The 25,379-nt window shown below is 39.5% G+C and overlaps 1 protein-coding gene across 2 annotated transcripts in view; it reads left to right on the forward strand.

The window, feature by feature from the left end:
* CEP152 (centrosomal protein 152) overlaps window positions 1-25,379 on the forward strand; it is a 2,961,597-nt gene that overhangs the window by 1,416,618 nt on the left and 1,519,600 nt on the right. For both annotated transcript variants that reach the window (XM_044077591.1, XM_044077592.1), the window contains exon 12: window positions 1,937-2,100. In XM_044077591.1, the coding sequence (XP_043933526.1) occupies window positions 1,937-2,100 (164 nt within the window). The remainder of the gene's footprint in view (window positions 1-1,936; window positions 2,101-25,379) is intronic.

A 25,379-nucleotide genomic window follows, 5' to 3' on the forward strand; every position in this document is an offset into this window, starting at 1 on the left:
GCTTAGAAGGATGTAAGCTACCTGTCCTGCCACCACAGTGCAGGCCACAAACCTTCCTAATGTAAAACAACTGGTCTGAAGCCCAAGTGCTTAATCCAAAAGACTTAGAAATGATAGCTACACTTTAATTAAGTTACTACCAGCAGTAATAAATACAACTGAATACTTTAAATAATGCCTGGATTAGTGTTCAAGTTATACAAACAAAGCTAGATTCAGCAGGCCTGGATCTAGTCAATGCTACAGCAAACAAGGTGTACCAATTTCAGTAAGAAGCAGTTCAAATATGCAGGCACTATAAGCCTTTAACCGGAAATTCCCAGCTCAGAAGGACAGAGTCCAGCCTCTCCTCCCACAAGAGTGCAGAACACAAACCCTCTTAATGTAAAATAACTGGCCTCAAGCCCAAGTGCTTAAACCAGAATTAATACACTTTTAGAATAACAGACACTGAGCCCTCAATCAGCAGTTCCCAACTTAGAAGGATGTAAGCTACTTGTTCTGCCACTACATTGCAGACCACAAACCTTCTTAATGTAAAACTGGTCTGAAGCCCAGGTGCTTAAACTAAAAGGCTTAGAATGAGTTACACCAAGCAGTAATAAATACAGTTGAGTACTTTTAAGATGACGCAAAAGCAAAATAAAGTAGGAAAAAACACAAATACAGTAAAAGCAGATACATTTTTTTTTTTTTTTTGTGGAAAGAGAGAAAGGAAAGAGAGAAAGGAGTAGCAGAAACTAAGCTGATTGGCCTTCTCAAATGCTCTCCCTGTACTGGGTAGAATGAGGTAATGACACTAGACTGGGAGGAGGGTCCCAGATCAAATTTACACTAGGGGCGGGCAACTGCAAAACCACCAACTATAAATTAACACTATACCAACAGGGATGGACGGTGGGAAACAAACTGCAGAAATGTTACTCACAGCTGAAAAGCAGCAGTGAGCCTTTATAAATTAGCAAATGCAGAACTTTAACCAACAACTGTTTTTTTTTATGTTTTTGCCCTAAAAGCTTTGATGAGTGAAAATGTGTTTGGGTCATCAAACAAAAATAAATAAAATAGAGTTAATTAGAAATGAATGATATGCTTGTTTTGCTCCTGAACTGGAAGGGATGCCAGTTGCCTAACAAACTTTGTACAGTTGTGTATCCATTTTCTAATGTTTTGAAGGGATATGCAGTGAGAAAAATAACTTCTTGTAGCTCTTTCAGAAATGTGTTGTTAATGGGTATCTTTGCTTTCAGCATTAGTGGATGCCCTCACTAAGCATTTTAGCATGCATATTAAAAGTGCATTTCCTTTGGCAAGGCTATACTAGTTGACTTTATCTCACTAGACTGCTATTTTAAATTGCTTTGGATCATGTCCCCCTGATTAGGCCAACATCAGATACGACTTCACTGCAATATAAAGCGTCTACTAACTACTGTATCCATGAATCTTCAAAAGAAATTTCTGAAGTGGGTTTGGTTTTACTTCCATCTTACCCTTGAACAGTGCTGCACATTTTTCACTCTGTGTGGATAAGGGAAGGCAGAGAATATTATAAAAGATTTATGCAGGTAGTACAGTTTCTTTTTGGAACTGAAATTAGTGGAAAGCCTTCTGAATCCTTAGGGGAAGGATTTAAATCACAAAGTGTTCCCACTAAACCTTTTACAAGGCATACCATCAAAGGAAATATTAAGATCGGATAGTTTTAACTGTTTGTTGAACAGAACAAGGACATCTTGCTGTTTTCATCCTGTTTGTAAGTCTTGAACATTTACTGATAAGGGGACACTCTGATCTGTATTTCAAACTGAACTTGCTAATACCATTTTTCAGTGCAGTTATTTGCAGGTGGTACATAGTAATGAAAATGTGCACAGCTGTGCTTTCTGTGGGTTGTGAAGTCACAAAAATACAACTGTTTACTCTTGCTGTTTAGGAAGAGTTAAGTGAAATTAAAGAACAGATGGCCATCTATGAATCTGCTGCTAAAGTTGGAGTGTTTTTGAATGGTTCATCGGGTGACACTGACACGGAACTTTCAGAATCATACATTGAGCTGGGTATTAAAAAATGCAAGTGGAAAACAGCCCATTTTCACAGGTAATTTAATTCAGTTTTTGCAGACTTTTATAGGCTTGTTTTCAGGTTTGTGTTCATTGTGGTTAAGAAAAAAATTGTGTTCAACCCAGTGATAAGCCATGTTTTCGTGTTTTACTTAAGGACAGATGAGTAAGTAGTCAAAAGCCTGACTTTTCTCTTCCAGTAATGATGAGTGTGAAAGTTGAAGTATTGGAGCAAGGTAGAGTTAGCTGATCATATAATGCATATAGCAGATGCCCTCAGTAGATAGGGGTACAACAAATGCAACAACAGTAACCCAAATTGTCATGCTGTAGACTCACACACACACACACACACACACACACACACACACACACACACACACACACACACACACACACACACATATATACACACAAAAGATTTGCTAGATAGGTAAATAGAAAGAGAAAAGCACAGTCAGTGTAGGTGGTTTCTTCCTGCTGAATGCAACCCCCAACTACATAGTTCACAGTAGGGTATTAGGATGAGGTCTGTAGCTGAAGGAGGAGCAACTAGGACCCCAGGAGCAGCAATGAATGAAGGCAAGATGTGAGGGCACAGTAAATATTGAGGGTATATTGAATGCTGTGTTAGTCTGCAAGTTCAGATTTGACATACTCATCATTTCTAGGGGACACATTTTATAGTTCAGATAATAAAATGATTTGTGCTTATTAGTTTTTATTTTTGCTAATTATTAAATGCAGCTCTGTCAGTGTGAAAAATGTTAAACATGCCTCTATATAGCCTATATATAAAGATGATTGGATAGGATTTGCCAAATGTTTGTCATAACAGGCTTTCAGTCATTACTGTCTGGAATTTCTAAAAGGAAAATATCTCATTCTTCTTCAGATTGTGAATCTGAAATGGATGTGCAAGAAGAATGATTGGACTGTGTCTGTCAGTTATCTATTCCGGAGAACTGACAATCTGAATCAAAATTAACTATTTCCTCTGAGTTTCCTGCTCAGAAGTTGCCTTTTCTGACACCGTTGGCAGAAGGAAAGACCTGTTTAATTGGAAAAAAAGAAATATCAGAAACCAAACAGATATGATTTATTTCAGGTGGATGCCCCTCAGACTGCAGCTGTTATGTTTATTCCAGCTTTGGAAGATGCCTTCCTTGCAGCTGGCGCTTTGCCTGACAGGCAGCTTACTCCAAGGAAATGTAACTAACTATATAAATTGTCTCAAACTCATAATTTTTTTTAAGAAGCTTGGAGGAGATCTTGTTGTGGTCTTTCTGTCAAAACCTTCCTCTTCTCAACGTCTTATTGCAGCTAATCCTATTTCATCTAATAAAGATGATAGATCTTTTGGCCAATTTGGAAAGAAGTGAATATACTTCTTCCATGTTAGCATTTAAAATGGTGAATGATCAAATATAAAAGTTTTTTCTAATTCATTTGACAAAATGAAAACCTTAGGCAAGAACAAAACCACTGCACCAGATGAAAGTCCAGACTAGGCTCCAAAAACATAATTTATTTAGTAAGAAAAACATGTAAGCGCTTTCCCATAGTACTCCTATGCTTCATCAGACATAAAATTACCTTAGATTGATTTATTAAGTTTTAAGAGACAGCAGGTGAATAAAAAAAAATGAATATGATGAGTCTTTTTTCCTAGCAAATACATGTAATCTCAGTAACAGGAGAGGGAAAAAAAGAGAACTTGGCTAGGAGATGCTGTTTCCTGAAAGTATTCATGTTTTTTCCCCATAGTAGACGTTGCTCTCTGAAAGCATGTAGGGGCTTTTCCAAGGTAGTTAATGTACTATGAAAACATTCAGGGGGTTTCCCAGCTGGGAAACATATAAAGATAAGACAAAACCAATTACACTTTACAGACGCACAGGCTGCTCCCTATGTCTTATCAGGAATGACCTTTTGTTTAGGTTAACTCAAGTCGGTGAGTATGGCTGTCAATTTGGGACTTTTGTTCCTATTAGGAGGTTAAAACTTGAATATTTGAAGGTGTACATAGTTTTGTGTGCAAGTATTAAGTTAACAGGTTTTAGGGGGGTATTGGGAGTTTTTTGTTTGTTTGAGGGCTTTCAATAAAAGAAAAAAGCTTTATAAGCTGTGTGATATAGGCTGAAATGGATATGACAAGAAACAACTGGTTAAAAGGGGTCTATATTACCAGATCGAAAACACGTTTCAGTGAACATCACAAGACTGACACGGATAGCGCGAACTACGGTAACAGCGAACGTTCAACACCACGAAACACAAAATGTCGAAGTGTCATGGTTGGCCCGTCTGCGAGATAGCTCCGTAAGGTAAGTGTGCGATAGTTACTGACCTTAGGGTTAGGGTGCGGGTTAAGGTAAGTGCATAGATAGGTAATGTATGCAAAGTTTAGTGTAGGGTTAGAAGTAGGGTTTTGTTAAGTGTATATGTGTTGATTATTTGTTTTGTTTGGGTATATGTCTGTAAGGTAAGTGCGCGATAGTTGTGGACCTTAGGGTTAGGGTGCGGGTTAAGGTAAGTGCATAGATAGTAATGTATGTAAGGTTTAGTGTAGGGTTAGAAGTATGGTTTGGTTAGTGTATGTATGTGTTTTATTTATTATGTTTGGGTATGTAGCGTGCGGTGGTGTTGGCTGACTGACAATTCGAGATTTGAAATTTCGCGGTTTAGGGGGTTTGGAGTATTTGCAGTTCGCGCTATACATGTCGGTCTTGTGGTGTTTGCTGAAATGGGTTTTCGATCTGGTAATATAGACCCGGTTAAAAGTTCAACATCAATGTAAAAATCCAAAAACGAACGGTCTGGTAATGATAGCTCCACACAAAATGCTGCATGGCTCGAACAGGTGACAAAAGATTTATTATCAAGAACAGAATGAATGGATTCAACCTCACTTAAGCGCTTTCATCTGAATAAAACAGACTTCATCAGAACACTGTAAACTTGACCCTCCATCCTTAAAAGCACTTTTAGGGGCCAAAAAATAATTTAAAATTTAAAATAACAGTACCAAAAATTCACAACTGCTAACATATATAGTACCTTTATATAGCAGTCAAAACATCTCTAATAATTGTCCTTATTGCATAAACACTATAATTAATAATATTAATAATAAATAATAATATAATTAATAATAATGTATAACCCAACAATGTGATTAAATGAAAATAAAATATAATATATAATATTATACATCATATGTAAACCTGTGTAAACTATCAAACATATCTAATAGTGACGTATTACAATAAACACTATAAACTTACTGTATATGAACTAAATAAAAATGAATAATGACTTGGATGAAAATGAAATATGCTACAATAAAACATAATGTGCTACATACAACACATATAACATAAAAAATAGAATAAGAATAAAAACATTGAATGCTGTAAAATGTAATGCAAAAAGCAATATTTACAATATGTGTATAATGGGTAAAACCCTGCCATAATATCACAATATACACAACGTTATGCCATGACCAAAAATGGTTTAATACTAATATAGTCATTAATACCAGGGGGTCTTGTGGCATCTGTTAAAATCTGCCATCTACTCTCTTTTAGACCTAAAACAGCCTTCGGATTACCACCACAAGTCAATATATCGACATTATCAATAATAACAAATTTGAAATAATGTGAATCCCCACTTTTATGTATATGTCGATATAAGGCATTATTTTTGTCCTTGACCCTAATACTATACATATGGTCATAAATGCGTCACTTAAACTGCCTCTCTGTTTTGCCTATGTAAAATGCTGTGCATGTCATACATGTTGCTAAATATACGATAAATTTAGTATTACAATTTCCTGCCCTGCATTTTACATAAGTCCTGTTGTAATCATCTAATTTACAACCTTCGACTTCATTGACTGCATAACATTGCTTACATGATCCACATTTTTTAGTTCCAAATGTTTTCTTTTTCTTATCATGGTTGTTTGTCATAGCTTCCAATAATCTCTTAATAATGGATCCAGTTTTGTAGACAAAACGGGGGTGTGTACCTAATGTTCTAGCTATATTATCATCCGCTGTAATCAAATTCCAATGCCCTTTAATGATATTTTTAATATATTGCACAACTGGAGAGTACATCAACACACAAACCCGATTGCTATGCCTAGACTTATATGCTGTACCATCATTTCTTGTGATGTTTAATGATGCATTACCCAGTAAGGGTAAATATTTCTTACCCCATTCTTTTCCCACATAGTTAACCACAACACACAATAAGGAACTGGGGTACCCCCTATTGATGAAGATGGACTTAATGAAGTCCAGTTCTTTATTCATTAATTCTCTAGTTGAAGTCATACGGGCTGCCCTGATGCACTGCCCCTTAAATACATTTTTGAATACATAATGAGGGTGATTACTACTAAATTCCAAATAATCTTTAGAAAACGTATCTTTTCTATGTATTTGTGAGACAAACCCTCCATCTGAATGACTAATGTACGTATCCAAATATGCAATACCATTATCACTGAAATTATATGTGAATTTCAAAAAATCGTTAGTATGATTAATATAATTAATAAAGGTATTAATCATATCAGTAGGACCCTTCCATAATAAGAATAAATCATCCAAATATCTCGTGTAATAAACAATTTGTTGGTAATATTCGCATCCAAACAAAAATTTGCTTTCCCATTCAAGCATAACCAGGTTGGCAAAAATGGGAGCACAAGATGCTCCCATAGCTACCCCCCTGGTTTGCCTAAAAAATTTGCATTCAAAGTGAATGTAGTTGTGCTCCAACACCAAACCCATTATGTCTGTAATAAGACATATTCGATCCCAATCCATATCGGAATGTTTCCTCAAACTATTACAAAATTATTCTAACCCAATATCCTTGGGAATACAGGAAAATAAGTCAATGACATTGATGGTGATGAAGATTAAATCACGACTCCAAATGTTTGGTGTGAGATGTCCTAAAAACGTCCACGAATCCTTAATCAGGTGAGGTATTTTATTGTAAACTGGTTTAATCCATCTATCAATAGCAACCCCTACGGGGTATGTTTTGGATTTACTCCCTGATACTATAGGTCTAAAAGGGGGGTGTATCAAATTCTTATAGATTTTGGGAATACCTATGATAGTAGCCATCGTAGGATATTCCACTTTTAAGTAATGCTATATTTCACTAGTAATTCTTTGATCGATCAAATATTCCTCCAGTGTTAAATCAATTCTTTTATAACCGATATTGACCTCATTAAGAGAAATGGTTTCATAATTACCAGATTGATATAAGATGTTATACATTTCATTAACATAATCCATACTATTGAATAACACAATTCCACCCCCCTTATCGGGTTTCATAACTCTAACATCATTGTTCAAAAGTTGATGTAAACATTTACGTTCCCCCTGTTAAATTATCCTTAACATCTTGTTTAATATGTTTGTCAGTTTTGTATATATTATTAAACCTATAAATATCCTGGCACGCCATTCTTTCAAAACTGGCTACAACCGGATTTGTAAAAGGGATAAAAGTACTCTTTTTCTTAAGGGCATTTGTGATAACTAAATTGCTATCCTGATCAGGCTGTTTGAACTGTATAGCTAGATTCAACCTCCTGCAATATAGTTTTAATTCCATTATGGTATCAACTAAATTAAACCCAACAGTAGGTATGAATTTCATGCCCTTAGAAAACAGCACAAAAATTCATGAGAGATGTCCACATTCGTGTAATTAAACACATTAAACCCTTTATATGTGTATGTGATATTATCTACACCTCTACTAATTGTATTCTTCACCGCTTCATTATCATATTGATTAATCATAGTGCCTGGTAGATCATCAACCAATGAACATGCTAATAAACCAGTAACTTCTATTTCTGTCTCTAATTTTGCCTTCACCTTCTCCTGTTCCAAGGAGTAAAGGGTCTTTTTGGGGCTGGATAATATCTCTCCCCTTGAAAATTAGAGTCCTTATACACTTGTCTATCTATATTTCTATTATATCTATCACTATCAAAGACTTGATTATCATTGGGCCAAATATACACCCTATTGTTATTATACTGCTCCACATCACGTAAGATTTTTCTACTTTTTCTCTGATGTATGGCTTTGGCTTTCTGTTCAGCAATAACAAACTGTTTATCATATAAATCACTCCACTGTGTGAATAGTTCATTGTTCACTATTTCCTGATTTAATTTTTCTACTTCCCGCACTAAACAGGACAATTTTTCATCATTTTTCTTAATAAGAACATTCATGTTACTGACACCAAAATTGTCAAAAAGCTTGTTAAATTCACACATTGTGTCATTATTTAAATCCAATCCCATAGGTAACTTAAAAAAAACCTTAAGCCTTTAGGTACAGTCTGCATATTGATACATTTAGCCAAATAGGCATTGTCAATTTTCACATTTTTAGTTGTTGTTAACTTCTTTCCTAATGAATATATCGCATCCTTAATAGTCCCCTTAGAGTGGCTAGGATGTCGCCCAACTGCATTACTGACAGAAACTCCTCCTGTATTGGTAAATTCGTATTCATCACTTAAAAAACGATCAAGAGAATCCTTGTCAGATGCACATGCCACTCTATCCTTGCCATTTAATTTATGTTTGTTATGTTTATTATTACTATTCGGACTAGAATTGGTAGAAATAGCAACAGTACCTTTAGGATTGTCCGTATGAAACCTTGTAATAGCTGAATACGTTTTAGTAAGCATCGGGCATTTAGGACTTGCCCCAAACGTTCCGCCTCATCGCGAATGTGAAACAAACTAAAATCAAATGTGAAATCATTGTCAGAAGCACTAAACGTTAAATACATTATACATTATTATTAATTATATTATTTATTATTAATATTAATTATAGTGTTTATGCAATAAGGACAATTATTAGAGATGTTTTGACAGCTATATAAAGGTACTATATATGTTAGCAGTTGTGAATTTTTGGTACTGTCATTTTAAATTTTTAATTATTTTTTGGCACCTAAAAGTGCTTTTAAGGATGGAGGGTCAAGTTTACAGTGTTCTGATGAAGTCTGTTTTATTCAGATGAAAGCGCTTAACTGAGGTTGAATCCATTCATTTTGTTCTTGATAATAAATCTTTTGTCACCTGTTCGAGCCGTGTAGCATTTTGTGTGGAGCTATCATTACCAGACCGTTCGTTTTTGGATTTTTACATTGTTCTGTTCTGTTCCATTTTTGTAAAAGTTCAACATGTCAACCATTGTATGCATGTAACACAAAAGCTGTAAGGAGATATTTAACAAAAAGGTATATACATAAAAGGTGGGAATAATAACTTTTTAAAACAGTAATGCTTTCTTTAATGTCTTTAAATGTAAATGTCCTCACAGATAAATGCAAACAAGAAAGAGTAGTGAACTATATTAAAAAATGTAGAATGCAAATGGCTATGTTACAAGAGACACACTTAGAAAGAACTGAACATGTGAATTTCATAAAGAAATGTTTTCAGCATGGCTATTCATTAGAATACCTGGGAAAAAGGAAAAGAAGAATACTTATATTAATTGTAAGAGGAGCTCCAATAGTGATAGAAGGTAAAAAAAGATAATCGTGGCAGATTTATAGTGCTAAGGGGCTGCTGGCAAGGGAGGAGGATTACACTGGCATGTATTTACATTCCACCTAAAACTGGTGTAATGGAGCTTAAGAAAAGTCTGGGAGAAATAATAATTTTTCAGCAAGGAATATTACTTATAGGTGGGGACTGGAACTTGATTTGCAGCAGTGAGGATGTGTCTGGCGGGCCCAGAAGGGAAAATATAACAAAGGATGGTAGATTTTTGAAAAAATTTATAAAAATAGTTGGCTTGGAAGATTTCAGTTCAGTCATAGGAGTTTGCAGTGAATTTACATATTCTTCCCCAAGATATAAAAACTGGTCTAGGCTAGACAGAATTTACATTTCACAGGAACATGTGCATTTAATTGAAGGTCTTGATACTCACCCAATAACTATTTTAGATTATGCGCCAGTAATACCTAAAATAAAAACACAGGGTAATGAAATAAAAATGAGACATTGTTGCTTTCCCACCTATCTGTTGAAGAGAGAGGAATTTAAGGAATGGGTAGTGGAGATTATTTGGAGCTCTTGGAGAAGATAGAAATTTCATGTGAAAATATAGCTAGGGAGTGGGATAAAATTTAGGTGGAGATTAAAAATAAGGTAGAAATAAAACAAAGGGAGCTATGGTTAAGAAGTAATAAGAATTATTTAGAGGGACTGACAAATGTTAAAGAATTGCACAATAGGGGGCATATTGCAGAACAGGAATAGCATCAGATGGCAAAATGCTAGGCAGAAAATAAGGGATTACCTTGATAATATCCACGAGCTTAGAAAGATTGCTGTTAAGCAACTGTTTTGTGATAATAACACTGGAGCCCAAAAACCTTCTAATATGATGACCCTGGCAACAGAAAGTAGAAAGGGCTGGCACCAAATTTAGGGAGACTATAACAAAGATGATAACCAGAAAGGCTCATCCAGACACTGCTACGCTTTGCTGCGAAGGAAAGGTTAGTTTGCTGTTATTTTTTGTATTACTGTATTGCCTTTCTATATTTTGAATACTGTAGTTTGTTTTCTTTACTTTGTGTTTTGCTTGCATTCTGTTTTAACAGCATATTAAAACTTCAAAAGAGACCACAGCTCTCTGTTCTGAGTCAGGCAGAATTTTTCCCGCCCTCCCACCCATTTAAGTTGTCTTGTTAAATACCACTGTCTTTCTAGTTGCCCGCCTCTTATGTTAATCTGACCATATATCTCATTTCTTTCTACTTTCACTGGCTTATGTGAGTAATCACAAAATCATCATTTTTGAAATCCCACCCCTTCAATTATTTAAATTTATTGGCCATCCTACAGTATTTCATAGTACCAAAATACAAAAGTGACCACCCCTTTCAATCCATCTTGCTGTTTTAAAAATAGTAACTCTCCACTAAACCTTAACTTTTTAAACAGGTAAAACTCAAGTTACCTACTTTCACATCTAACTTCTCTAGTGCACACTGCAGAGTGCATTCTTTTCAATCTTATCTTTAAGCATCCCTGTGACTAGCACTTTCTCTAATACCTGCTGGAAAGCACTAGGAAGCTTTAAACTCATACAAACACTGAACTCTCCTTGTTAACAAGGAGAAATTAATAGTAGGTACTAAACAGCCTATAATTGCAAAGTACCTTGCTAAGGAAACAGCTCCTATACTTTACAAAGAAAAAAAAAGCCCCAAACCAAGCATGTCCAAGGGTCAGCTTCCGGTGATTTCTCCTGTCCACCTGGTGAATCTGGGCATACTGGGGCAATGCAGCAATTGCCTCATGTACACAGACAACCCTCTCCTCCTACCACCCAACACTACAACCTGTGAGAGATGCACTTACATAGCCAAAATGGAAGCAAAGCTCTCTCCACCCAAGATTGTGCTAAACAGTCAAGAGGAGAAGGTAAACACTCACACTACATCTCAAGCAACACATAGCCCTTCTAAACCCGCACCACCAACACCCACATATAGCAACACTAAATCCACATATGCAGAGGCCCTTAACTGTAACCTGCCCAAGCAACAAAGACCCCTGAAGCTGAAATGCAAACAAACACCAATCACAACCAATGTGTCACATAGTTCACAACACCAGTGTGCCACCCAGCAACAGCCCCTAAGGCAAGACAATGTACCTAACACTTTAGTCATAGGTGACTCTATAGTCCGGCACACTGATGTCCCTCTCACCAGGTTGAATAAGGAGAAAATTACAGTCAGCTGCCTGTCGGGTGCCAGGATCCGCCACATAACGCATGCACTCAAGTCACTCCACAACAAGTACAAATATGACTCTGTCATTGTCCATGTTGGAGTGAATGACTTGAGACATACCTGCCTGGACTACATGAAAAGAGACATGGAAGAGCTCTCGGATCATGTGGCCCAGGCAGGTATGACCCTAGCCCTGAGTAGCATCCTGCCTTCGCCCAGAATGATACCACAATATAAGGATAAAATGATTGACTTCAATAATTGGCTAAGCTTCTGGTGTCATTCAACGGGGATCCAGTATCTGTCTGCCTGGGATGACATGATTGACAGACCACGATGCTTTGCCAGAGATGGTCTGCACCTGTCGCCCCTGGGATTCAGGTTACTGGCTAAGGCTCTTGCCACCCCTGTAGTGCCTTTTTTAGGCAAACTTCAAAGGACAAAACCACCACCGTAACAGGTACAAGCATGCAAAATCTGAAGGTAATGCTACTCAATGCTAGAAGTCTAAACCTCAAAATGCACTCTCTCGAGGCACTCCTAAAATGGAGAACATCGATATCTGTGCAGTAACTGAGACCTGGTTCAAGGCTTCAGAGAGCACCCCTGCAATACCAGGCTACAACTCTTACCACACTTTTCGCCACCAAACCAGGACCGAAACACTAAAGGTGGAGGAGTGTCAATATTCACCAAGGATATTCACACCACCAGGCTAGTTGGCCAACACAATGTGTCTGAAATTCTCCAAGTGCAACTGACACTAGGTAAGACTGCAATCCAAATTGTAGCTTGCTACAGATCCCCCACCATACCCCAAGATTCTCACTACACCTTTCTAAACATACTGGAAAATATTAAGATAGAACCAAACACCCTAATACTGGGTGATTTTAACTACCCTGCCATTAACTGGGAAAACTACTCATGTCCCAACACCTTTGCGCAACGGTTCTTGGAATTCATAAATTCCAATGCCCTGGATCAACTAATCTATAGTCCCACCAGGGACTCCAATATCCTTGACCTGGTCATTACCAACATGGGAAATCAATGCTCCATACCTATGGTCACCCCCTCGTTAGTCAGGTCTGACCATAAGCTAATCACCCTTAACATCCACATCCCACCCCCCCCAGTAAAGAAACCACCATAAAAAACTTCTCCAAAGCCAACTTCATGCTACTCAAGTCAGAAGTGACAAACTTCATAACACCCATGCAGACGGAAACTGAAAGTTCAACTGCTGAATCCTACACTAAGGCACTGTACGAGCACATCCACTCATGCATGAATCATGCCATCCCAAATAGAACCAAAATGCTCTCATCCAAAAAAAGGAAGCCAATCTGGTGGTCCCCTGCCATAAACAAACTTTACAACAAAAGGAAGAAACTTTTGCAGAAAAGAGGAAAATCCCAGGATGCAAAAAAACTCCCTTACTAGCCTCAGTAAGAAACTGAGATGCCTCATAAAATCCTCCAAAGATAGTTACGAAAATAAAATTGCCAAAGATTCCAAAGACAACCACAAAGCATTCTATAACTATGTCAAGAATCTAAATGGCAATGCTCAGATCTGCTCTGAGCTAAAACATAATGGCATTAAATATACTGATCCAAAGGATATTGCCAATATCCTGGCAGATCGATTCAGTGCCAACTTCACCCCCCTCTCACCCCTAAATGGCCCATCTCAATACCGGAAGATTGCCAAATTCCAGTAATAACGGCCACACAGGTACAAAACGCACTCTCTAAAGCCAAGAATACAGCATCCATGGGACCAGATGACATCCCGGGCTGTGTGCTACATGAACTACAATATGAACTGGCACCTCACCTAAGTGTCATGTTTAATCATAGCCTCACCTCAGGTTTTGTGCCCACTGAGTGGCGCAGAGCTACAGTTATCCCAATCCACAAGGGGATCCACCTTGGATCCCGGAAACTACCGTCCCATCAGTATGACAAGCCTTATCTGCAAGGCCATGGAGCGTATTATCATGGAACTTATAAACAAAGACATTGGCAACCTTCAAACACTGGACCCCACCCAGTTTGGGTTTGTGAAGGGCCGATCTTGTCTCCTGAACCTGATTGACTTATTTGAATCAGTCTCCAGAGCCATGGACAAGGGTAAGGTGGTCCACACAGCCTATCTAGACCTTGCCAAGGCCTTTGACACCATCCCCCACTCTGGAATCATAGATTAACTTACTAAGTTGGGCATTAATCCCTATGTCACCCAATGGGTTGCTAAATGGCTTACTGATAGAACCCACACTGTAAAAGTAGCCTACTCCAAATCCAGCTCCAGACAAGTGACAAGTGGAGTACCACAGGGTTCAGTCCTGGGGCCGCTCTTGTTTGGCATCTACTTCTCTGAAGTACAGGTCAACACTAAGGGACTCTGGCTAACAAAGTTTGCAGATGACTGCAAACTGGGAGCCATTATTGAATCCCCAAATGATGTGGATACTCTACAAAAGGGCCTTACAGGAACAGATGCTTGGTGCCAGAGCCATGGGCTCAAGCTCAATGCCAAGAAATGTATTGTTATCCCCTTTGGGAAAAAACATGCATCCATGAATTACCATATAGGTGGCAGTACACTAAACACAGAAAGTGTGATAAGAGACTTAGGGACACAGGTGGACAGTGGTCTCACCTTCGATAACCACATCGCCACAACAGTCAGGAAATCCTTCTATGTGGCACACCTCATCACGAAGGGCTTTTCATCCAGAAAGAAGGAGGTCATTGTCCCACTGTACTCATGCTTCATTAGACCCATTATAGAATACAACGCCCCATTTGGTATGTACCTCTCAAGACATCTGCAACAACTGGAAAGGCCTCAGAAATACCTCACTAAAAGAATCACAGGCCTAAAGCAGATGCCCTACACTGACCGCCTTAAAAAACTCCAGCTATACTCTGTCGCATATCGTCTACTCAGAGGCGGTCTCTGCTTAACATACAAGGCCATGTCAAACCCAGAGCTGTTGGACATGCTACACTTAAAGAAATCCCAATCCCTCAGAGCTACACGCTCCAGGGATCTAAACCTTGTCATCACAATAAACAAAACATGCTGGAGGGATAGGTTCCTGACCCAGAGACTCCCCAGACTCTGGAATAGATTGCCCATACATGTCAAGCAGAGTGCCTCTTTGGACCTCTTCAAGAGGAACCTTGACAATTGGATGGGAGAAAGGAAATTCACCCCAGGGATCACGTCAGTCACCCTGCTAGACAGGGGTCCAGGAAAGTAAATAATGTGGGAAGAAATAGCCAGGGAATTGTTATGGCTAGGCTTGTATAGGCCCTAGGGCTGATAGCCTAGTACCAACCTATGAACCTATGAACAAGAGATCCTTTCGAAGTATTAGAAATATTTTGGAAATTCTATGAGAGTCTCTATAAAGCAGAGAAATATGAAAATCAATAAGATACACATGGAAATGTTTATGGAAGAATTAAATATGTCAAGGTTAGAGATAGATGAGGCTGAATTACTAACAGTTAGGATAGCAGGAGATGAGATAAAACAAGTGTGATGTATAACCAATCTACAGGAAAGTCCCCAGGAATAGATGGTATTCCTGTGGAAGTTTGGAAGCAGGAAGGAAAAAAACTGATAAAGATCTGGAAGGTTTTTTTTTAACAATATCTTAAGAGGAGAAGTACCAACATCCTGGAAGAAAGCAGTGGTAGCTGTAATAATTTAAACAGGGTAAGGATCCAACAGATTCCGCTTCATACAGACCCATTTCAGTACTAAACCATGATTATAAAGTGTTCATGTCTATAATAGTAATAGTAATAGGTGACTCTATAGTCAGGCACACTGACGTCCCACTCACTAGGCTGAACAAGAAGGTTACTGTTAGCTGCCTGTCGGGTACCAGGATCCGCCACATAATACAAGCACTCAGGTCACTCCAGAACAAGTACAAATATGACTCTGTCATTGTTCATGTTGGTGTGAATGACCTGAGCCGTACCTCCCTGGACTACATGAAAAGAGACATGGAGGAGCTCTCTGATCATGTAGCCCAGGCCGGTATGACCCTGACCCTGAGTAGCATCCTGCCATCACCAAGAATGATACCATGGTATAGAGACAAAATTATCAATTTCAACAATTGGCTAAGCTTCTGGTGTCATTCAAAGGGGATCCAGTGTCTGACAGCCTGGGATGACATGCTCGACAAGCCACTCTGCTTCACTAGAGACGGCTTGCACCTGTCACCCTTAGGATTTCGAATACTGGCCAAGGCTCTTGCCACCCTTGTAGTGCCTTTTTTAGGCAAGGCTCAAAAGACAAACCCACCGCCGTAAATAGCACAAGTAAGAAAAAACTGAGGGTAATGCTACTCGGTGCCAGAAGTCTAAGCCTCAAAATGCACGCACTCGAGGCACTCCTCAGTATGGAGAAAATTGATATATGTGCAGTAACAGAAACCTGGTTTAAGGCTCCAGAGAGCACCCCAGCACTACCAGGCTACAACTCGTACCATACATTTCAGCCACAAAACCCGGACCGAAATGCCAAAGGAGGGGGAGTATCCATATTCATCAAGGATACCCACACCTCAAGGTTAGTGGCACAGTGCAATGCTTCAGAGATCATCCACGTGCAACTAACAATGGGCAAAACTGCTATTCAAATTATAGCTTGCCACAGATCACCCTCCATGTCCCAGGACCCCCACTCCGCATTCCTGGAAACACTGGGAAACATAAAGGTCCTACCAAACACCCTGATATTGGGTGATTTCAATTATCCAAACATTAACTGGGAGAACTACTCAAGTACAAACTCCCTTGCCCAACATTTCCTAGAATTTATAAACTCAAACGCTCTGGATCAACTAGTCAACACCCCCAAACATATTGGACCTGGTCATCACCAAAATGGGCGACCGGTGTTCCACACCGGAGGACAACCCCTCGCTAGTTAGATCTGACCATAAACTAATCACTCTGGGTATCCACATTCCGCCACCACCTATGGTCAAAGAAACCACTGTGAAAAACTTTTCAAAAGCAAACTTCACTTTACTTAAGACCAAGGTGGGAAGTTTCAAAGCCCCCATCCTAAAGGATAACGCTGTCCAAGCTGCAAAATCCTTTACTAATGCACTCTACGGGCACCTACAAGAATGCTTAGATCGTGCTATCCCAAACAAAACCAAGACTCACTCCTCCAAGAAAAGGAAACCAGTCTAGTGGACCCCTGCCATAAACAAGCTGTACAGTAGAAGGGGGAAACTAGTACAGAATAGAGTAAAATCCCAAGAAGGGAAGAAATCCCTGATCAGTATCCGCAAGAAACTACATTCCCTCATAAAATCATCCAAGGCTAGCTTCGAAAGAAAAATTGTCATGGACTCCAAAGATAACCACAAGGCATTCTTTAGCTATGTCAAGAATCTTAGTGGCAATTCTCAGATCTGCTCGGAGTTAGTGCAGAATGGCACAAAATACACTGAACTGACTGATATAGCCAACATCCTGGCAGACAGGTTCAGTACAAACTTCAACCCCCTCTCACCCCCAAAAGGGCCCATAACTATACCAGAAGAATGCAGTGCCCCTGAAATCACAGACACTCTGGTTAAAACAGCCCTCTCTAAAGCCACAAACACAGCATCAGTGGGACCGGACGGTGTCCCAAACTGCATCCTACACGTGCTCAAAGAGGAACTAACCCCTCACCTAAACACACTGTTTAAACTCAGCCTCTCCACAGGCTACATGCCAACAGAGTGGCGCACAGCAAGAGTTATTCCGCTCCAAAAATGTGGAGCAACAAGAGACCCCGGGAACTATTGCTCTGTAAGCCTGACTAGCTTGGTCTGCAAAGTTATGGAGCGCATCATCATGGATCTCATTAAGAGAGACATTGGGAGCCTCCAAACATGGACCCTACCCAGGTCGGCTTTAAGGGCAGATCATGCCTCCTAAACCTGGTGGACGTCTTTGAGACAGTTACCAAGGCTATAGACGAGGGAAAGGTGGTTCACACAGCCTACCTAGACCTCGCAAAGACCTTTTACACCATTCCCCACTCAGGTATTATAGACAAGCTCATCAGACTGAACATAAACCCCTACGTCATGAGATGGGTTGCCAACTGGCTCACGGACAGAACCCACATGGTAAGAGTTGCGGGAGCTAGGTCTGACTCTAAACCGGTTACGAGTGGCGTTCCCCAGGGCTCAGTCCTAGGACCCCTCATGTTCGGCATATACTTCTCAAAGGTGCAGACAAGCACAGGAGGACTATGGCTGACCAAGTTCATAGACGACTACAAACTAGGGGCTATAATTGACTCTCCGGCTGACACAGACATCCTCCAAAAGGGTCTCACTGAGACAGATACCTGGTGTCAAAACCATGGCCTCAAGCTAAATGCCAAAAAGTGCATAGTCATCCCCTTTGGAAAAAACAAAGTACCCACAAAGTACCACATTGGTGGTAGCCCCCTAAATATGGAAGACGTAATAAGGGATCTGGGGACCCAAGTAGATAGTGACCTCTCCTTTGACAGTCACATTGCCAAAGTGGTTAGAAAATCCTTCTATGTGGCCCACCTAATCACAAAAAGGGTTTGCATCCAGTTTGAAAGAGGTCATTGGGCCCCTCTACTCATCACTCATCAGACCCATCATAGAGCACAGTGCCCCATTTGGGATGTACCTTACAAGACACCTGCAACAACTGGAAAGACCACAGAAGTACCTCACCAAGAGGATCACTGGCCTCAAGCAGATGCTCTATGCAGCACGACTGAAGAAACTCCAGCTGTACTCTGTTGCATACCGCCTACTCAGAGGTGATCGCTGCCTGACATACAAGGCCATGTCCAACCCAGAAATGATAGACATGCTCCACCTAAAGAAAACCATATCCCCTCGAGCCACACGCTGCAGGGATCTAAACCTCACCACAACAATAAATAGGAAGTGCTGGAGGGATAGATTCATGTCCCAGAGACTTCCCATGCTCTGGAACAAGATTCCAATCTACATTAGGCAGAGCTCCTCGCTAACCCTCTTCAAGAGAAACCTTGATGAGTGGATGGGAAACAGAAAGTTTACCCCAGGGATCACTTCAATGGCTCTGCTGGACAGAGGCACAGGGAACTAATCTGAATGGGCTGCGAAAGCCAACACATTCCGGCTAGGTTTACAAATGCCTTTGGGCAGATAGCCTAGTACCTACCTATGAACCTATAATAGCTAAAAGAATGGCAAAAGCAATGCCAAAACTGATAGATATGGATCAATGTAGTTTTGTGGAGGGAAGGCAAACATTTGACAACATTAACAAAACATTGATGATCCATAGGGAAGCAGAATGTAAAAAAATGCCATTCTTGTTGGTGAGTCTAAATGCAAAGAAAGTATTTGACAGAGTAAGCTCGGACTTTATGAGCAAAGCATTTGCATTCCCTGAAAAAATGATGAGGTTGATTAGGAGAATATATGAGGTATCGGAGGTGAAAATTAAGGTGGGTGGGGTCCTCTCTGATGCTTTCTGCTGAGCAGAGGAATGAGGCAGGGGTGTCCTATTTCCCTTTTGTTATTTGCATTATATTTAGAACCATTGGCAAAGAAAATAAGAGACTCAGAAATTCAAGGATATAATTTGTATGGTAGTGAAGAAAAGCTGGCTTTATTGGCAGATATTATTTTGTTCCTGACAAAACCAGAAAAAGAAATTACAGTGTTGTGGAACATTTTCAGACAGTTTCAGATCTTTTTGGGATACAAAATTAATGAAACTAAAACAAAGGCATCAGTGGTAAATTATGTACCCAGACGTGAACTGGTTCAGGAATACCTATATTTATGGGGACATGATAAAATGAATTATTTAGGAGTATGGATTAAAGGTGATTCTAGTGTGGCAGCTAAGGATATCTAGGAAGAGACTAAACAAAAGATAATACAAAAACTGAGAAAATGGAAGCTTTGTTGTGTGGATATGGATAGTAAGATACAAGCAGTTAAAATATTTTTAGTCCCTTTTGTCCTATAAACAGGTTAGGCATATTTTTATCAACCAGAGGAGAAGTTGTGGGTAGCAAGTAATAAACAGCTGAAGGACTTTATCTGGGAGGAAAGACATCAAGAAGCAGGTGGAATAAGATGATTCTTCCACAAGAACAGGGCAGATTGGGATTACCCAATTTGAAGGGGTATTTCAGAGCTACACAGTTAAGACTCCTATACATACCACAAGCAGGACGCTATAATTCAAAGTGGAAGGGGATGATGATGAAACATGGGGGAAGCTCAAGAAACAAGAAGAGAATGAGATTTTGGATACAGGCCTCTAAGGAGAACAACAGTAATCATGCAGAATATTATATCCATAAAGCAGCAGAAAGTATTCTAAGAACTAAAGCAACATGGGAATGGAGAAAAGAGTTTCTGCCAATAGGGATGACTGCAGTTAGGGGATGCAGACTATAGGAAAGAAGGGGCTGGAAGTTATTGGAGAAAACTGGCAAGGGAACAAAGGTATTGGGAGCAAATAATTAGAGAGAAAAAGATGATGGAATGGGAAAACACCAAGAATTTATTTGGAGTGTAGGTGAAGGCAAAGTATAGGCAAAGAGAAAGAAGTGGGGGGTGTCTTAAATGAAAGATCAACACTGATAGAGTTTTTAGTAGAATCTAGAATAGAAGCTGCCATCAAAAAAGGGATAATTAGTATAGCACATAAAATATTGCACAATAACTATAAGAATCAATGAAGGTTAAAGTCACCAACTAATAATCCATAGAAAAAAGAAGAACCGAAGTCCAGATCCACTCAAAAATACTATTTATTAAGCACTTTTGTCTCTCTAATGGAAACTTCCTCGGAATGAAGTACACATTACCCAACATCCCTTTTATATAAAACATATAACAATCACCTGTACAAATAATGAAATTTCTTAAAGCAACAATGCCATAAAATGTAAAGGCATAATATAAAAGCTTAACAAAATATCTATTCTAAAACACATACATTGCATAAGAACGTACAAAGGAATACATAACTTCACATGCACGTGTGAACACTCCTAAAAACAGTTGGCATATTAAATCCTTCTTTATAGAAAAAAATTGTGCTTTCAATCTTAAAACAGAACTGATGGACACAGCACTGTTTAGTCCTGAGATCACTGTTGCATTTGTTTTAATTTGCCATTTCAGTTCTGCTAATTCCAAGAAGTCATTCAAGGGTCCCCCTCTTTCTCCTAGATTAATTTGTTCAATAACAGCAAACTTAATGTTATGTTCTTCATTGGCATTAATATGGACTGCTAATGCATTTTTTCATCCTTCCTATTAATATCATAGTAATGCTGATAAATCCTACTCCGTAATGCATTTTTCGTTTTGCCAATGTAGTAACAAGGACATTTTGAGCATAGAGCCAAATACACCACGCCTTTGCTGTTACATGACTTTTTCCCTTTTATAATATGTTTCCCATAGTTAAGGATCAAAATGTCTTTCCCTTCAAGAATGTGCTGGCACTGTAAACAATATCCACATTTAACCATACCTACACCTTTATCCGGCCCCTGTTTTTGTCTCTCCAGCATTTTTTTTTATACTACAGTCTCTTTGTATACAATGTTCGGGGCTGGTCTTACTAACTGTACCTGGGCTACATCAATGCTGAAGATGTTCCAGTTGTGTTGAATGATATTCTTAATAGTATAAAAATACTGATTAAACTTAAAAATAGCTGATTTCTTGAAGTTATTACTACTAACATGCCCTACCTCATTTTGAATACCTCCCCCTGTTCCAAGCAGGAGTGCAGACTGTCCACTCAACCTTTTCTTTGCAACTTCTTGGGGAATGTTCCCCACATAACTCACAGGATAGCCCCTATTTTTCAGCATATCTCCCATGGTGTTCATCTGTGTGATTAACTCTTCTTCGGAAATCATCCTAGCCAGTCTAACCCCTCTGTTCCTTTACCAATGCCTTCTTTTGGTGTAGGGGTGACAGCTATCAAAATGTAAAGGGCTATTTGAGAATGTGGGTTTCTTGAAGATTGTGGAGTCGAACTGTCGTTTGACAAGGTCTTTTTCGATGGTTATATCTGAGTAATGGGCAGAAGATTCAGTAATCGAATGTGTAAATGCTAAAACTCAGTACTGTTGTCCAAATACTCTAAGAAATGGCTAATTTTCCCCTTGTCTTCTACCCAAAAAATGATGATGTTGTCAAGGAATCTGCCATAAAATGGACCAGTCTTTGGCAAAGGGACTGTTGAATATAAATTCCATTTCTCAGTATTAGCATGTGTACAAGTTCCCCAGCAGTTCTTCTCCTGTGTTGTAAGTAGTGTCAACGGTGTTCATAAAATATAACAATAGAGTTTTACTTACCATACTGGTCCTACTTGGTCATGGCTGTTTTCCATTCATTCTCACTAGCTGCATGTTACCAATTTATCATGACTAGCTGTCATCATGCCATTGTGGAGGTCAGTCAAGAATAACACAATGCCATCCTCAGTTAGGTGAACGCAGTTGCTTCTGAAAAGCTGAACATCATCTGTGGTGATGCTGTCATGGCAAGTTGTTGATCCACTGACCCTGTGCACCAAGCCATGCATGAATCCATTCTGTAAGTGTCTGGCCTTGTGCGCTGCCCGTTGACTGTTTTCCATATGTGGTGAGAAATTATGTCAGACCACATAAAATGACAGTGTGGCCACCACGACTGCAGGTGTTCAAAAATTGTTCTGATTTGAAACCGTAGCCTTCCGAGTGGGTGAGTGTTGACATCATTCCCTCCAATGTGCAGCACAAGAATGAAAGGCTCAGGGTAGGTTGAACACTTCTCTTCCAACAACTGCAGGAGTCTGCTCCAAGGCATATCTCTTCCTGCAATCCAGTATACCTTCACACTAGATGTGGGGAAGCTCAAGTTGTAGTGTTTTTCACTTTTGGAGACATGGCTGGCAGCCCAGTGAATGTAGGAATGGCCACACACTCACTCGTCATTCTCCTGCTCGTGAAGCCATGTCACTGTCACAAGGTGGACGCACCTGCACAGGAAAGAAATGCAAACAGGTTAACACTGATGTTTGAGAGGTGTATTAGAAGACTACATATATATATGTATATCATATGCATTACCTGGTTAGCCCATCCAAATCTTCATTCCTATCCACAGGGGCATTATTCTTTTGATGAGGTACATAACTCGTGATGATGCAGAGGTACATACCTACCACCCTTGACAACACCAAATGACACACAATGAGTGATGCTGCTGAGGTACATACCTACCAGCCCTGAAAACACCAAATTACATACAATGACTGACAAGGGGATACAGAAAGGTCACATGTAAAGAGAAAAACAGAGTAAGGACCGCGACTCCACTAATATGCCGAGGACTTCAGCTGGTGGGCATCTGAAGTGTCCCATACCTGTGCTGGCTACCCACTCAGACTGCTGGTAGCAGCAATGAGTCCAGACTGCATGCAGTGCCAGCACTCTGCCTTACCTCTGCCTTTTCCATTTACGTGTCTTTTCTTTCAGCAGTGGCCATAAGGAGTCAAAGGAGGGAGCTTAATGTAAAGCCTCTTGCCCTGACCTACATACATTTACTACACTAGAAGTGAGGGAGACTGCATGGAGAGCTAAACCAAGACATCATGTGAAAAGACTAAGACTGACCCAGGCTTTGTCTTTTTGCACGTCTCCTTTCCAGAAGGGAAACATTGCATCACAGTTGACACCCCAAGGCTATGCTTGCCTAGGAAAGCAGCACTATGGGACTGAGCTAAAGAGTCTCCGAGTTCCCAACTGCCATTCAGGTCAATCATAAGATCCATGGTGGTTGGTATGATACCCACTGATGCACCCAGCAGCACAAGGGCAGTTGGCACAAATCTCTGAAGAGAAACCTTCCTGGCCTTGGCGCATACGCCTGCATTTTCCCCAGTACACACGCATTCCCAAAAGCCCTCAGTGAAAGCCACAATAACAGGCTTGGGAGCACCAAATCCATATCTCATATTCTGACTGTATCCTCATTGTCACACAAGCATCCACATATTGTTGGTAGGCAGCCAACCAGATCACCTCTCCCAGCAATATAGGCACACTGTTATTGACTATTCACTCCCCTTCTTTACACATATCAATCGGTGCACAGGATTAAGGAGCCGATAATAAACTGCTTTCTGGGGTCCAGTGACCCAGGGTTCGATTCCTTAAACCTCTACTACCTAACTCTGAACAAACCACTCAACCAGAGAGTGCTCCTGGGCTGCAGATCAGTGACCTTCCCAGGTTAAAATAAATAAATAAAATAAAATAAAATACAAACAAATACAAACAAAAAAATTGACTTTTAATTTACTAATAATTTTACTGCATGTATCGTGTAGCCCAATGGGGCACAACAGGGCATTGGATGGAGACTGGGATGGTACAATCCTCTACCCAGTTATCAAGTCAAAAATAAATAAATAAATATGAATGGCACTATGTAAATTCTTTGGAGTTCATTTTATGTACTTAACCTTTTCTGAAGTGAATGCAATCATGTAACAAAAAAGAGCACTCACCTGCTGCAAGGAAAACTCTCTTTAGTGGAGAGTACCTCCTGGTCTCTCGGGCCTGAAACTCCTAGCAAGCTTCAAGCCTGTTTCCAAACACTGTCCAGCAACTCCATAAGCACCAATATTCATTTGCTAACAGACTTATGTCAGTTAAACAATAGCACAGTCAGTCATGCCAGCAAATTAGAAGAAATACAAAAACTAAACACACAACTGCACAACCTGGCAATCACTTTCAGTGAATATGACCAAAAAAGTACTTCAATAGCCTGAAAACTCCTCCAGCATTCCGCAAAACAAAAGCCATCAGTCTTTCAGTCTCATTAAATTCCAAGCATACCACTAGAACAACAGCACAAAATGAAGACACAACTGAACACGTTTTTCCATGAGGCTATCCTCCTAATTTATTTATATTACTCCCACAGTCACAATTGTTAAGTAGTAAGCAACAGTGCAAACAGTGTCATTTCCAATATGTGCAATTAATTTTTCATTAATCCTTTATTACACCTATTAACTTTCCTTGTAATTCCCCAAAATGAGTTTTCATCATATGCTCCAATAAGTTAAGCACTGTTCTAACATTCATACCTGAATAGTTAACTGAAACTCCTGGCTTTAGTGCTTATCACTCCTTCAAATCTTTTGGAAACTGCAGAGAAGGGTCTGTTATTTATCTGAGGTCACATCACCTCAAGGTAAACCCTGTCTGATTCCAGGCTAGAGTTTAGAGAGGTCCAAATTACAGCTACCTATAGAACTATCAACTTGCAGTGCAGGATCCCAAAAATGACAGAAAAATATAAAACATTGGTGTTCTTTAAACTTGTTTTTTTGCAGGGAGATAAGCCACCCCTGCA

The sequence above is a fragment of the Protopterus annectens genome, chromosome 7.part0, assembly GCF_019279795.1.
Source record: "Protopterus annectens isolate FY-2018-M chromosome 7.part0, PAN1.0, whole genome shotgun sequence".
Classification (NCBI taxonomy): domain Eukaryota; kingdom Metazoa; phylum Chordata; order Ceratodontiformes; family Protopteridae; genus Protopterus; species Protopterus annectens.